General features: G+C 41.1%; 1 protein-coding gene across 3 annotated transcripts in view; it reads right to left on the reverse strand.

Annotated features, from left to right (window-relative positions):
* Positions 1 to 16,636, reverse strand: part of LOC128834829 (uncharacterized) — a 118,471-nt gene that overhangs the window by 95,187 nt on the left and 6,648 nt on the right. For all 3 annotated transcript variants that reach the window (XM_054023950.1, XM_054023949.1, XM_054023951.1), the window contains 7 exons: positions 16,044 to 16,157; positions 12,460 to 12,654; positions 10,805 to 10,967; positions 3,179 to 3,336; positions 1,831 to 1,983; positions 1,410 to 1,511; positions 178 to 339 (listed from right to left, as the gene is read on the reverse strand). In XM_054023950.1, coding sequence (XP_053879925.1) covers positions 178 to 339; positions 1,410 to 1,511; positions 1,831 to 1,983; positions 3,179 to 3,336; positions 10,805 to 10,967; positions 12,460 to 12,654; positions 16,044 to 16,157 — 1,047 coding nt within the window. The remainder of the gene's footprint in view (positions 1 to 177; positions 340 to 1,409; positions 1,512 to 1,830; positions 1,984 to 3,178; positions 3,337 to 10,804; positions 10,968 to 12,459; positions 12,655 to 16,043; positions 16,158 to 16,636) is intronic.

Below are 16,636 nucleotides of genomic sequence, written 5' to 3' on the forward strand. Positions count from 1 at the left end.
AACATCCTAGGAGGGAGACCGAGTTTTGGAAGATAGGGAACTTCATGGTCTCCCTACAGAAACTTTCAATGCAGAGGCTCTTCATCATCACTGATTAAAATGAAGATTTTCTAATAAAGAGTTACTAGTCCATAATATAGTTACACAAGTTTCACCTGATCTTCCCCTTCAAAATACCTGCTGGAGCTCTGAGTTGCTATAAATTCTCTCCCAGATTCGATCATAGTTATGCTGTCTTGAGCTGTGAGAAGTCACAAAACTTGATCGCACTGGACTTGGCTCTAGCACTTCTGTCGCATGCTCCTGGAGAACGTCAATCACTTGCTCCATATCAGAAACCTTATTGTAATAACATCGAATATCCAAGAGTTAAGATTCACAAGGCAAACCTAAAAGCAAGGCCATCCTTTTTTGAGGAGTTGGGATGAGTTCTAGGGAATTTAGCAAGGCAGCTTAACACCTCCATCCAATTCATTATATACCTGCAAACTTTTTAAAAAGACTAGATTTCACTCTGATGGATCCCTTTAAGGAATGGAAAGATGTGATATAGAAGAAAAGATGTATATGATGCACTGACTGTAGCTGCTCCATATTTAGGACTGAAATTGGCGTCTCATCGTAGGCCCAATTTTCAAACCCGTCTCCTCACACCAAACATTCCCAAAAGAAACAAATCCACCTGAAATTACACATGCCAAATCATGCCATATTATTAAGGCACTACAACAGTGCCTTAATAATAATATGATACTACAGTAAAGTCTCTCAAGAGTCTTCTGAAACAAGACTCATGAAAGATTAATGCACACATACTCTACGAGTTTCAGGTTCACATAATATTTCTTTTCCAGTTCTAGATTAAACTAGAAGCTGAAACTGCTAAATGCTGTGAGAGATGCTATTCTCGTGGTATTTCAGGCCCTACCAGGATAATAAGTGCCTACAATTTCACTAAAGAGCCTACTCTTGTGCGATTTCTAGATAAATTCTTCAGGCTTAATTCAGATCTAGTTTACAACAGTGTATGATGGGAGTAATGCCACTGACATCAACTGTAAAACTGCTGTATGCAAGATCAGAATCAGGCCCAAGAGGTGTAAATACCTGGAGTTTCACCTGAACTATGCTCTGGAAATTTTGAATGCTTAGTCAAGTAAGCAACCTGCATTCTGAATCTTTTGAAATTTTCCTATCCTTGATATTCACGGAAAAGAGAAGAAAAAATGAAGATCCAGTACTAAATTGATGCAGATTTTTTTATGTACCATATGTCTGAACTCTACAGTCTGAAATGTAAGCCTGAGACAAGCTTTTTGCACAGGCAAGCTCTTTCTCCAGGCATTTAAAGTTCCCCGAGAGTACTCGGTAAATAAATAGAATATATTTAAAATCGTCTATTTACTTACCTCTAAAAACTTTGATTGAAGATGCAATAGTTCATCCACTTTTTTCCATTGTTTCAGTTTTGCCAAAAGCTTTTGCTGCCAGGGATCTTGTTTGGGCTTAATCTGGTTGACAGACAAGCCAGGGCAAAATTTATAAATAGGACTTAAATGTTGTATATGAATAGAAGCCAATATACACAATAAGGTATATGCATTACATTCATTTTAATTCACTTTTTTGCCTGAAGTGAAATCAGAAATAGACCCCGTGTATATGACGGTAGTTAGACATGGTTTTGGAATTTTCAAAACAAATAAAAATGGGTCATTACTGGGTCATTTTAAAAGTAAATGGCTTGAAAGCGTCTTGCTACATTCTGAATTGCAGTTACAACAGTTTATCAACAGAGCAAAAAGGGAAAAATAAATCACTTATTTTTACCTTTATAAAAGGAATCCAGCTGGCTCTCTTTTTCAAAGACATGCTAGGTCCTAAAATACCCCAGTTTTCTGCCCCAGGCACCCCTGCATCATACACTGGAAAGGTTCTCATTGTCTGCTGTTTGCTGAAGACACTTCGAAATTTCCGGATGACCTGAAAGGCATATGGAGAAGGTTCTCAACAGGTTTCACAAAACAGGACAGGTTTCCAATATTAACCACTGAACAACCAACTACAGTATGTCCTAATCTCTTCCAGTTGGTCATATGAACTCACTGATAGGATCAAAATGTTCCATGCTTCCTTCACACATCTTTACAGCAGAGGTGATGAAACTGCCCTGCTCTTACTTTGGGTACCTCGAAGAGGAAGAGTGATATTTTCAAAAGCACTCAGCATTGGCCTAATTCTCCTTCTGTTGAAGTTAATGGAAGTTTTACTGTTGGCGTCAATGAGAGGAGTTAGCCCAGTCCTGAGTACTTTCGAAAATCCTGTCCAAAAGGAACAGGCACCTGCCTATTGACAAACAGTACAAGTATTCTACATATGGCCCAATCCTGCAATCATTTCTGCACATGCTTAGTCTCAATGAGGTGAGTGAGACTACTCGTGCTAAATTTTAAGCATGTACCTAAGTGGATATTTTATTAGGGGCAATATACACTTTAGAGAGAATTGATATTATGCACCTGCTCTGCACCCTGGACATGTAAATACACCTCTACCCCGATACAACGCTGTCCTCGGGAGCTAAAAAAAATCTTACCGCATTATAGGTGAAACCGTGTTATATTGAACTTGCTTTGATCCGCCAGAGCGCGCAGCCTCCCTGCCCCCCACCCCCGGAGCACTGCTTTACCATGTTATATCCGAACTCGTGTTATATCGCGTCGCATTACATTGGGGTAGAGGTGTAGTAAAATAGAGAAAATTGTTCGCAAACTGGTCATTTTTAGCCTGCATGGATTTGTTAAAGTAACTATTAATGACCTGTAAAAGCCAGATTCCTAGTGGTAGTAACTAATGCCTGTAATACATGCTAAAACTAAAGGGGAAAAAATTGAGAAATGAACTTGTGTGAAAGGGCAGGAGGGTGACTGGATAGAATAAAGCTATGGAATCCTTCATTTTACTAAGAACAGTAATGTTAAAAACAGCAATACTAGGATTTTTTGGCTATTACTGTAATATGTTTATAAGGGAAGCTATACAGGCCTTTTACTGCTCTCTATATAAATGTGCTTCCTACCAAGAACACAGAATTCACACTATTCCTGTAATGCAATACAACCTACAATACTTGTGTTCTCCTGCCAAACCTCATATCATTTTGTAATTCTTCAGTTACCAGGGAAAAAAGCTCCATCTCATTAGCAGAGTTCTTGAGATTCTCCGTATCATAGCAGACACCGAAGTGAGAAAGCAGAAGTCGGAGCTGAGGTTTCAATTCTTCAGTCTCTGTTGTGTGTTGGGGCAGCGTGAATACAGCATCCTTGCTGTGTGGTCCTACAAAAGGCCAGAATCAAACTAACAGCAGTTTGTAACAGTTATTAGCAATAGCTGAGGAGCAGTGGATTCTAGAACATGCTGCAGTTCTTTATTGGGGACTATCTAGTACTACTGTTTTCCCACTTCTTTTGTATGTACAGATTAAAATCTGGTGTTTAGTCTGATAGGCAACAGCCATTGGATTCTAAATGGATATTTTTATTAAAACCTCCACCATCACCAAAGACAAAATACTAATAGCTATTCTTGATGCACAGACCTGCAATATAATGTGCTGTTGTTGCTGCTGCAGCAGTAGCCATCTGCCAGCACTGAAACAAACTTTACTGCTTGAATTTTAATAACATCATTGTCTTTTTGAAAGCCATGGTGCCAATAGCCTGCCAAATCAAGTCTTCACAGTCTACAAGCAACTGAAGTATGTTTCTATTATAGCATGAGTGTTGCCACTGTAAATAATACTGTTGTGATAATGCCATGAGTTTTTCTTCAATAACATGCTTCCAGAAACAAGATTCCCTCTTCTCATGTCTATTAGGGATGGGTGAACTAGCTTGAAATAACCCCCCTTCCTCCCAAGTAAATCACCCATTTTTAGAATATTTTGGGGGAAGTCGTGAAATGGTTAATTATTTTTCTCCCTTATTCCTTTTTCCAGCTGTGTCTGAAACCAGACTTGCCGAAGTCTTTTCAGCCAACCTAATTATCTGTGTTGCCTGCAAATTTTGTTAACTTACATTTCTCCCCATTTTTCAGATGTCTAGTAAATATATTAACACTGGCCCTAGCACGGAACTTCAGGCTGCCAAACCTTTGCTATACTGAAAATTAATTAATGACCATTAATTCTTATTTTGTTTGTCTATAAGCCAGTTTCTAACCCTTGACAATTATTCACATCTCATCAACAGCTATTTAGTTTCTTTAACAGCAGAAAGTCCAAATAAATATCAACTCCTTTCTCCTTTATCCAGTATTTTGTCGACATACTCATTGAATTCTGATTGATATGTTACAATTTGCTAAAGTTCAATCAGACTCATGGGGTTTCAGTGGAACTATATATAACCAAATACATTATCTCATTGCTTTGGCAGTAATGGGCCATCTGTGTTCCCATTCTACACTTCACTTTGTCTTCGCTTTTAATGTTTTGTTTAATCATTTGTTGTTTAATCTATGCAGTTCAGATGTAGATAATAGATGGCTGAAATCTGCAATGTTAATATAATATCGTACAAACATTAGATAACGAGTTATTGAAGTAAACACAAAAATAAGCAAAGTCACCTTTGAGTAGCATTTTGTTACTATAAGGCCCCATTCCCCAGCAAAGTGAATACCACATGTACTCTAAAACATGCTGCATGGTATAAAATGATGATATTGTGGGGGAGGAAGGCAAGCCAGGATATTTCCCAGGATAGTGCACAGTGATAAAATTAACAATACTCTAAAAATATTCTCAAAACCACTGGGTGATCCTCTGCCAACTCATTCTCTACTACGAACTAGCAGAAGTTACTAGATCACAGGCCCTGGTTCTCATGGAAGACTTTAATCACCCTGATATCTTCTGGGAGAGCAATACAGCAGTGCACAGACAATCCAGGAAGTTTTTGGAAAGTGTAGGGGACAATTTCCTGGTGCAAGTGCTGGAGGAACCGACTAGGGGCAGAGCTCTTCTAGACTTGCTGCCCACAAACCGGGAAGAATTAGTAGGGGAAGCAAAAGTGGATGGGAACCTGGGAGGCAGTGACCATGAGATGGTCGAGTTCAGGATCCTGACACAAGGAAGAAAGGAGAGCAGCAGAATACGGACCCTGGACTTCAGAAAAGCAGACTTTGACTCCCTCAGGGAACTGATGGGCAGGATCCCCTGGGAGAATAACATGAGGGGCAAAGGAGCCCAGGAGAGCTGGCTGTATTTTAAAGAAGCCTTATTGAGGTTGCAGGAAAAAAACATGCCAATGTGTAGAAAGAACAGTAAATATGGCAGCCGACCAGCTTGGCTTAACAGTGAAATCCTTGCTGACCTTAAACGCAAAAAAGAAGCTTACAAGAAGTGGAAGATTGGACAAATGACCAGGGAGGAGTATAAAAATATTGCTCAGGCATGCAGGAGTGAAATCAGGAAGGCCAAATCACACTTGGAGTTGCAGCTAGCAAGAGATGTTAAGAGTAACAAGAAGGGTTTCTTCAGGTATGTTAGCAACAAGAAGAAAGTCAAGGAAAGTGTGGGCCCCTTACTGAATGAGGGAGGCAACCTAGTGACCGAGGATGTGGAAAAAGCTAATGTACTCAATGATTTTTTTGCCTCTGTCTTCATGAACAAGGTCAGCTCCCAGACTGCTGCACTGGGCACCACAGTACGGGGAGAAGGTGACCAGCCCTCTGTGAGAAAGGAGTGGTTCGGGACTATTTAGAAAAACTGAACGAGCATAAGTCCATGGGGCCGGATGTGCTGCATCGGAGGGTGCTAAAGGAGTTGGCGGATGTGATTGCAGAGCCATTGGCCATTATCTTTGAAAACTCATGGCGATCGGGGGAGGTCCCGGATGACTGGAAAAGGCTAATGTAGTGCCCATCTTTTAAAAAGGGAAGAAGGAGGATCCGGGGAACTACAGGCCAGTCAGCCTCACCTCAGTCCCTGGAAAAATCATGGAGCAGATCCTCAAGGAATCAATTCCGAAGCACTTAGAGGAGAGGAGATTCACCAAAGGCAAGTCATGCCTGACTAACTAATTGCCTTCTATGAGGAGATAACTGACTCTGTGGATGAGGGGAAACCAGTGGATGTGTTATTCCTTGACTTTAGCAAAGCTTTTGATACAGTCTCCCACAGTATTCTTGCCAGCAAGTTAAAGAAGTATGGGCTGGATGAATGGACTATAAGGTGGATAGAAAGCTGGCTAAATTGTCGGGCTCAACGGGTAGTGATCAACGGCTCCATGTCTAGTTGGCAGCCTGTTTCAAGTGGAGTGCCCCAGGGGTCAGTCCTGGGGCTGGTTTTGTTCAATATCTTCATTAATGATTTGGAGGATGGCATGGACTGCACTCTCAGCAAGTTTGCAGATGACACTAAACTGGGAGGAGCGGTAGATACACTGGAGGGTAGGGATAGGATACCGAGGGACCTAGACAAATTAGAGGATTGGGCCAAAAGAAACCTGATGAGGCTCAACAAGGACAAGTGCAGAGTCCTGCACTTAGGACGGAAGAATCCCATGCACTGTTACAGACTAGGGACCGAATGGCTAGGAAGCAGTTCTGCAGAAAAAGACCTAGGGGTTACAGTGGACGAGAAGCTGGATACGAGTCAACAGTGTGCCCTTGTTGACAAGAAGGGTAACGACATTTTGGGCTGTATAAGTAGGGGCATTGCCAGCAGATCGAGGGACATGATCATTCCCCTCTATTCAACATTGGTGAGGCCTCATCTGGAGTACTGTGTCCGGTTTTGGGCCCCACACTACAAGAAGGATGTGGAAAAATTGAAAAGAGTCCAGTGGAGGGCAACAAAAATTATTAGGGGGCTGGAACACATGACTTATGAGGAGAGGCCGAGGGAACTGGGATTGTTTAGTCTGCAGAAGAGAAGAGTGAGGGGGGATTTGATAGCTGCTTTCAACTACCTGAAAGGGGGTTCCAAAGAGGATGGATCTAGACTGTTCTCAGTGGTACCTGATGACAGAACAAGGAATAATGGTCTCAAGTTGCAGTGGGGGAGGTTTAGGTTGGATATTAGGAAAAACTTTTTCACTAGGAGGGTGGTGAAGCACTGGAATGGGTTACCTAGGGAGGTGGTGGAATCTCCTTCCTTAGAGGTTTTTAAGGTCAGGCTTGACAAAGCCCTGGCTGGGATGATTTAGTTGGGAATTGGTCCTGCTTTGAGCAGGGGGTTGGACTAGATGACCTCCTGAGGTCCCTTCCAACCTTGATATTCTATGATTCTATGAACTCAAGCAATATGCTCTTCCCCTTCTTGCAGAAATGAGGACTTATTTGTATAAAGTCATAGAAGTGGATATGTCACTATTGTGCCAGATTCACCAGAATTTTCAGGAAATACAGCCACTAGAATCATAGTAGCATCAATATTCCAGCAGATTTCAATGCATTTCCATTCACTGTTGGCATCCTAGCACCATGCTGCTAATGACATTCCAAAATCAGTAATGTGTGTGTGTGTGATCCCACTCTGACAGTGGTCACAGAGCAAGTGTTGAGAGACATGGTAACTTATGAGGCTCTTATGATCTATGTGTACATGGAAACATAAGGCATGCAGTGGCTGGTCCTCCAACTTCTTCCCCCTTCTATCAAGCCATCAACCCCTTTCAAGGCAGGGGCTCTGTCACCTTCATTATAGTGGATGGCAGCAATGGACATTTCATGCAAATGCATTTTATCTCTGCTCCAAGTCCCATACTCTTCTCCATGTTAAAGCCCACGGATGCATCCTTTACCCTCCTTTTCCCTTACTCTCCTCTCTCCACCAGAGCGTTTTTAATCGCTCACTCATGAAACACCAACTCCAGACTGGATTGTGCCCTGTTGCTGTACAGCTGCTCCCTGTACAGGTGATAACCTACATTTGCAGTCCATGTGCTTTTTAGTGCTAGCCTCTCCAAATGGAGTCTCCCCTCCTTTCTCCAACAAGGCCATGGTCTGACTCTGCCCCTTCACACTGATCAGCCTAGCTTCCAGCTGCAGAGGGGAGGACAGGTTGCACCCCTCCTTTCCCCAAAAAACCCCAAAATGTAAGAAGTGCCGTAGTCTCCCAGAACACCTAGGTGTCACGACCAGGGTGTGGGAGCAGGAGTCGGGAGTGGTCGCATCAGATACCAGGTCAAAGTTCAAGACAGGCCAGATGGCAAACCAAGAGTCAGGTATCAGGAAGCAGGCAGGATCAGGTTACCAGGAGATCAGTAGAAAGTAGCAGGAGAAGCAGTCCTAAATAGGTTGATCCTAATTGCATGGACAACTTTCTGTTCCTGTGCTGGGTTTATATAGAAGCTGTGAACCAGTCAGGACCCCCAGAGTTCTGCCAATCAGATTCCGGGACTGGAGTCCTCTGTCAGGGTTCAGCTTCTATTCTGCCAGTTCTGGTAGGTCACTGGGTGGCAGGTTGGAACTTACTAGTGCTTAAGTGTCCTGTGGACCAGGCTTCAAGACCTGCAGTCCCTGACATTAGGAGCTCCCAGAGCCACCCCTCTGGCTGTGCCTGTGCCTGTAAAGTGAACTATTGGATTTAAACTCTGAAGCAGGGATGTGTCTTATTTGTCTGTTAAGCACCATACACATTTGTGGCACTCTATAAACAAGAACACTGTCCCCTTAATTCAGCAGAAACAGAGAATCACCAGGAAGAGATTTTCCTATAGAAATGCTTGCATATGTTTCAAATAGGGCTGCCACGCGATTAAAAAAATTAATCGCACTGTTAAACAATAATAGAATACCATTTATTTCTGATGTTGTCTACATTTTCAAATATATTTATTTCAATTACAACATAGAATACAAAGTGTACAGTGCTCACTTTATATTTATTTTTGATAACAAGTACTGTAAAAAGACAAGAAATTGTATTTTTCAATTCGCCTAATACATGTACTGTAGTGCAATCTCTTTATCAAGAAAGTTGAACTTACAAATGTAGAATTATGTACAAAAAACTGTTTTATTTTTTAATGCAATGTAAAATTTTAGAGCTTAAAAGTCCACTCAGTCCTGCTTCTTGTTCAGCAGGTCACTCAGACGAACAAGTTTGTTTACATTTGCAGGAGATAATGCTGCCTGCTAATTGTTTACAATGTCACCTGAAAGTGAGAACAGGCGTTCTCATGGCACTGTTGTAGCCAACATTGCAAGACATTTACATGCCAGATGCTCTAAAGATTCATAAGTCCCTTCATGCTTCAACCACTATTCCAGAGGACATGCGTCCATGCTGATGATGGGTTCTGCTCGATAACAATCCAAAGCAGTGTGGATCAACCCATGTTCATTTTCATTATCTAAGTCAGATGCCACCAGCAGAAAGTTGGTTTTCTTTTTTGGTGGTTTGGGTTCTATAGTTTCCGCATCGGAGTGTTGCTCTTTTAAGATTTCTGAAAGCATGCTCCACACCTCCATCCCTCTCAAATTTTGGAAGGCACTTCAGATTATTAAACACCTTGGGTCAAGTGCTATAGCTATCTTTAGAAATCTCACATTGGTACCTTCTTTGCGTTTTGTGAAATCTGCAGTGAACAACATGTGCTGGGTCATCATCCAAGACTGCTATAACATGAAATACATGGCAGAATGCGGGTAAAACAGAGCAGGGAACATTGAACTCCTTGGGGGAGAACTGTGTCACAGATTTAATTAATGCATTTTTTTTTAAATGAGCATCGTCAGCATGTCCTCTGGAATGGTGGCTGAAGCATGAAGGGGTATACGAATGTTTAGCACATCTGGCACGTGAATATCTTGCAAATGCCTGTTCTCACTTTCTGGTGACATTGTAAATAAGAAGCAGGCAGCATTATTTCCTGTAAATGTAAACAAACTTGTTTGTCTCAGCGATTGGCTGAACAAGAAGTAGGACTGAGTGGACTTGTAGGCTCGGAAGTTTTACACAGTTTTGTTTTTGAGTGCAGTTATTTAACAAACAAACAAAAATCTACATTTGTAAGTTGTACTTTCACGGCAAAGAGAATGCACTACAGTACTTGTATGAGGTGAATTGAAAAATACTATTTCTTTTGTTTATCATTTTTACAGTGGAAATATTTATAATAAAAATAATATCCACTGATTTCAATTACAACACAGAATATATATGAAAATGTAGAAAAACATCCAAAATATTTAATAAATTTCAATTGGTATTCTATTGTTTAATTGTGCGATTAAAATGGTGATTAATCGCGATTAATTTTTTTGAGTTAACGGCGATTAATCGAGAGCCCTAGCTTTAAACTATAAATCTCTCTATAAAGAGGTCACCTATTGAAACATATTTTTAAGCAATGTTTATGTAAAAGAAAGGAGTAACATTTCAATGCTTGGTATAATCAGAACAATATCCCAGACTCCCCATCAAATTTAGTCCTACAGTGTTTTTGTAATATGCTGTTAGTATGACTCAATACATATACAAGACCTTTAGTTACTCAGGATTTGCAATAACACACAAACTTCCCCTTCAACCAGAGAGTTGCAAAATGAAGTGAGCCACCCCTGAAGACTTTAAATTCTGTGCTCTAGATCTCTGAAGCCTTCTCAATTCTACAGGATGCTGGCTGGCTTCACAAGCTGCACTCCACATTCCTCAAATGTGCAAACAAGAATAATATTTAATATTTTCCAAACCAAGACTGCTGACTTTGTCTCAAGAGTACACATCAACAGATGACTTCCACACTAGAGGTCCTTTTATTGTGGTTTTAAAGGAAATGTAATAATTTCTCACCCTCTCTTCCTGAAATGCTGGGGCAAAGAGAGAAGTGAATATTAGAGGATAAGGATTCAGACATAGTGGCACTTCTGAATTTGTCCCCATTATCCTGGGCCACCTCAGGGTGTTTCTCAATAACCAACTCCATTCTGTGAGAGATAGGCAAATACTGGAGTACCTGAAAATATAAATGCATGTGTCGTTATTTCACTTCACTTAAAAAGCACTAAAATCACCCAGTCTGTGACTTAATGTGTGTGTGTGTGGGGGGGAAACAGAAGAGAAAAAAGTTAACCATGATTATCTGTCATTTGTACTATGAAAGATACAATTAAACAACTAAAAACTACTTTCAGTGCTTATACAATAAAATCACTAGCTAAATTAAGTGCCTTGCATGCTGTCAAGTATGAGGGGATAGCCGTGTTAGTCTGTATCTACAAAAACAACAAGGAGTCTGGTGGCACCTTAAAGACTAACAGATGTATTTGGGCATAAGCTTTCGTGGGTAAAAACCTCACTTCTTCAGATGCATCTTTAGTTGCATCTGAAGAAGTGAGGTTTTTACCCACGAAAGCTTATGCCCAAATACATCTGTTAGTCTTTAAGGAGCCACCAGACTCCTTGTTGTTTAGGTAAACTAAGTGCAATGCAGAACAACTCCTCAGATCTGCCATTGAAATTTTCTGTGTTCTTAGGTGAGTCCTTACATAGACTGGCATTGCTACAGGGGCAGGGTTAAGGTTGTATGGATGTGTGAGCAAATGCAGCTCCCAATCTAGTGTACACACAAAATCCAAACTCATTTCTACTTAGGGCTTGGCTTTATTAACCAACCACCACCACTACCACAAGGATATGCCTACACTTCTAACGCTACATCGGTGCCTCTGCATCAATGCAGCTGCGCTGCTGTAGCACTTCAGTGCAGACACTACCTACTTCAATGGGAGGGATTCTCCCTTCTGAGTAATTAATAAGCCTCCCTGAGAGGCAATAACTAGGTGGATGGAAGAATTCTTCTGCCAAGCTAGCGCTGTCTGCGCTGCGGGTTAGGTTGATATATCCATGTCTCTCAAGGCTGTGGATTTTTCACAACCCTGAGAGACGTAGCTATACCAATGTAAAACCCTACCGAGACCAAGCCTCTGATTATAAAGAAAGCCTGGAGAGAAGATTTCAGGTCTTCTCCTTCTAGACTGCTCTGCCCATACCCTTTATCTTCTTCAACCCAAGCAGCCTATTTACATTATACCCAGGGGACTCATTATCCTACTTACCTCAAAGAGCCAGAAGGATTTATCTATCTTTTTTGTAGCAGAATTATCCACTGTGTTAGCAGGCCTTTAGTTTGCCAGCATGTTACAGGGCACTTTGCTTGTGCAATTCAATACTTTCAAATCTCTAAATTTCTTTTAAAATTTAACCTTAACTCTGTATTTCCTGGGTTTCTCTTTTTTCCCCATCAGAGATTTTTACACTAGCTACAGCATTCTTGCAAGGATTTGTTCGCCTAAAACAAAAATCCCAGAGTTCTGAGATGTAGTCTCAATCCTTCGCTCCAGCAGAATCATGTTTTCCCTGGGAAATATTATTACATTTATTAAATGCTAACATTTTGCAGTGCAGAGGTTGACAATTATGTTGCACCATCCACAATGCTCTCTTACCCTAAAGTAGCTGTGAATGGCCTTGAGAGAGTGTAGGTGACACACTAACCACTGCATGTAAATAACCAGGTCTTCCTGTGTCACTATAGTTACAGAATTTTTCTTTCCTGTCAGGAAGTTCTGTCGTGCAGCCGACAGTCTCGCAGCCCTCTGAACAGCATCGTTGTACTCCTGCATAATGTGACCAATTTGTTTCTATGTAGAGAGAGAAAATACCATCATTTTCCTGTGTTTGTTTCATTATGCAATCTATTAATTAACTAGAAGAACTCTGCATTTTCACCATGTGAAAAATCCTACTTTGGGAGGAATTTTGAGGCTCTTGCTTCCTAGACTAAATGATATTTGCAGTCCAGGAGGAAAGGTCATCTCCAGTCTCAAACAGAGAATTTCTTACCAGTCAGCTCTGACAGTAAAGGAAGCTGCAATTAATATACCCACCTGTCTAAAATCTGAATGTATAAAAATACAGAATCATCCACAATCTTTTTTCCAATTAAATACGCTTCATTCTCCACATGGCAATGATTACTTGGATAAAAAGTGAGTAGCATTTGTGACATCAGATCACCAGTTTACATCATGCTTTTAGAATTAAATAACAAAACCTTTTCAAAAACAATTTTTTTTGTATATTTTTTAGGGAATTTAATGCAAGTGAATATTCTAGATTGACATCCCTATTTGCTGATGCTCTCGGTGGAAACTAGAGCTCATCAGAAAGCGGAAAGTAATTTTTTCCTCATTTTTTATTAAGCAACAACATCCCAAGTTTTGCACAACCACTAATTAAAAATTAAGTTAAACACTGTTCCTTATTACAGTTTCCCTGATATACACTAGCCTAAAATACTCTCCAAGGCTGTTACAACACCAACCCCCACAATGGTTGCAGAGAATCACACTAGCACACAGTTCTTCTTGTGCTACAGTTGGGCCCTTAGCCAATCACAGAGGTTCAACACACGCCAGAGCAGCGGTCCTGGGGCCGGTTTTGTTCAACATCTTCATTAATGATCTGGATGATGGCATGAATTCACAGATGACACTAAGCTGGGGGGAAGAGGTAGAAACGCTGGAGGGTAGGGATAAGGTCCAGAGTGACCTAGACAAATTAGAGGATTGGGCCAAAATAAATCTGATGAGGTTCAACAAGGACAAGTGCAGAGTCCTGCAAATTAGGAAGGAAGAATCCCGTGCACTGCTACAGACTGGGGACCAACTGGCTAAGCGGCAGTTCTGCAGAAAAGGACCTGGGGATTACAGTGGATGAGAAGCTGGATACGAGTCAACAGTGTGCCCTTGTTGCCAAGAAGGCCAAAGGCATATTGGGCTGTATTAGTAGGAGCATTGCCAGCAGATCGAGGGAAGTGATTATTCTCCTCTATTCGGCACTGGTGAGGCCACACCTGGAGTAGTGTGTCCAGCTTTGGTCCCCCCACTACAGAAAGGATGTGGACACATTGGAGAGAGTCCAGCGGAGGGCAATGAACATGATTAGGGGGCTGGGACACATGACTTATGAGGAGAGGCTGAAAGAACTGGGGTTATTTAGTCTAAAGAAGAGAAGAGTGATGGGGGATTTTATAGCAGCCTTCAACTACCTGAAGGGGGGTTCCAAAGAGGATGGAGCTCGGCTGTTCTCAGTGGTGGCAGATGACAGAACAAGGAGCAATGGTCTCAAGTTGCAGTGGGGTAGGTCTAGGTTGAATATTAAGAAACACTATTTCACTGGAGGGTGGTGAAGCACTGGAATGGGTTACCTAGGGAGGTGGTGGAATCTGCATTAGAGGTTTTTAAGGCCCAGCTTGACAAAGCCCTGGCTGGGATGATTTAGTTGGGGTTGGTCCTGCTTTGAGCAGGGGGTTGGACTAGATGACCTCCTGAGGTCTCTTCCAACCCTAATCTTCTATGATTCTAAGTTTCTTCATGTGTGCTGCCAGTGTGCATCTACTCTGGTTCATGGTAGAAATGGAGGGTGGGTTCAATGTCCATGTCCATTCAGTCCTTGGCCTCTTTTAGGAGGCTACCAGTAAGTGCCAGTTGTGGTAATGGCATATGATCTGGACAACAGTCCACTAGAAAATGCACTGAAACCGCCAACTTGTGGCACAGAGATTACCAAGTAGATTGAGTGCTAGTGACTGCCTCTATAGCCTATTACCTCTTCTCTGAGTTTCCTGTCTTTAAAAGGTTGCTCAAATATTAAGTAGAAGGGTTGTTTTTTTTAAATTGATAAACCTGCCCTGCTGGAAGGTAGAAACAGCTTTATCATCTCTGACACTGCGCTTCCACACTGCTAGCATAACAAAACGCTGGAAAATAACCAACATCTGTCTATGTCTACATCCAACAGGATTCTTGCAGTGCCCACTTTATCTTTGCTGATATTTTCATTATATGTTTTGATTTAGAGTTGGTAACCAATGCAGACATTTACAATACAGCTGAATAACATACTTACCAGAAAATGCAATCAACAAATTTACTATGCTCACAGTCACTAAAAATTTTATAGTTAATCAATAAGAATAGGTTGGCAAGAGGAGCATTTAAACTATTGTGCCCTAACATTTATTATTTAATAATGTCACATTTCAGCTTCCACCACTAATACAACTCACAATTTATTTTCAGTGAGAAGTGTTTCTCCTGAAAACTTAAGGAACCTGCGCAGAACAAAACAAGTGCTACATTCTTTGAAATACAATAAATGAGGACATGGAAAGCTGGAATGGGCAAGAGCCTTCCACTTTCCTGGACTGGACTCGACACTTCTTGAACTGCTTTTGCTTCATTTTAAAATGATAGTCTGGCAGGGAGATTCAGAAGGGGCCTATATTCTAAAACTTGTGGTTTTCAGTCACAAAAACAGATTTTACTGAATAAACCAATGTAATTCCACAGCTGCCAAGCTATGTGGTTTTAATGACTTACTAGCTTGCTGGGCTAAATGTGCGATTACAGTGTTAAGACCATTGCCATACTTGTTTCAAAGCTCTGGTATTTTTGAGTGTTACAGTGACAGGGGCTCTTTAGGAGAATGTATAGTTGGACTCATAGCACTAAAAAACTCTGAATTACAAGTGGAGGGAAGAAAACAAAAGTAGTACCAGCAAAATGGTTTTGAAGTTTTCTAAACTATAGTCTGCTAACATATGGCATATGAAGAATACTTTGGGGATGGGGGGGATGATATAAAAGGTCTTTCTGATGCTCTCTTGAGATGACCTACATAATAAATAGTAATGATAACATTTGGCATCTAGGGGTTATCTTTGAAAATAAATCACAAATGTGTACTAAAAGGCCACACGTTTATGCCCCCAGTCATTTGTGTTCAATATTCCTTTCCCTCCACTCACGGTACATTCTTAGGGCAGCTGATGTGTTCTGCTCTGTTGCTGCAAACTACATAGCACATTTTAGGTGCTACCATATGAACACCTTTCATCTGAAGATCTCAGTGCTTTACCGATGATCCTTATCCTTTATGGCTTTGTCACTTAAGTGCAAGTCAGCCATCTCAACCACCATGAACATATCATGCACATGTGCAATATTTCTATTTTTTTATTTCCTACCTGATAGAGGGGATAAAGCTGTTCAATAACACTGCTGTGCCTACAAAATCTCTTCCATCTCAGCATGTGTAAGTATTTACTCTGGACCAGATGGGTAATTCTGTCTGTAAAAAACTTTAATGAAACCAAAAATAAACAAAGTGTCACACTTGAGCAAACGGTAACAGTTTAACATTATGGGGGAACTAAAGTAGTACTAAGAATAACATAAGCAGGGGAGAGGGGGAAATAGTCCCTTAGTATCTCTGTTCTGCCACCCATCCTCACACTGAGAGGTAACTTTCTCTACAAGTAGTCCTAGTAAAGAAAATGGTGCTATTCATTAGTAAGTAGGGGTGCAAGTAGGGTGGTGTCCTTCAGTACGCAGAACCAGCAAGAGATTTTTAGTGGGTACGGGATACCGGAAAGACTTGGGGCTAGCCCGCCCACCCCCACCCTGGGGTGGGGGCTGCACTCTGCTCCTTAAAGGAGCAGAACACAGCTAAGGAGGACATTCATTCTTTATATGGCTTTAACAGCACAATACATATGCTAACAAACTTAAACAAAGGCTTTATTTAAGTTTGTTAGCATATGTATTGTACTGTTTCAGT

Source organism: Malaclemys terrapin, chromosome 3, assembly GCF_027887155.1.
Source record: "Malaclemys terrapin pileata isolate rMalTer1 chromosome 3, rMalTer1.hap1, whole genome shotgun sequence".
In the NCBI taxonomy this organism is placed as follows: Eukaryota; Metazoa; Chordata; order Testudines; family Emydidae; genus Malaclemys; species Malaclemys terrapin.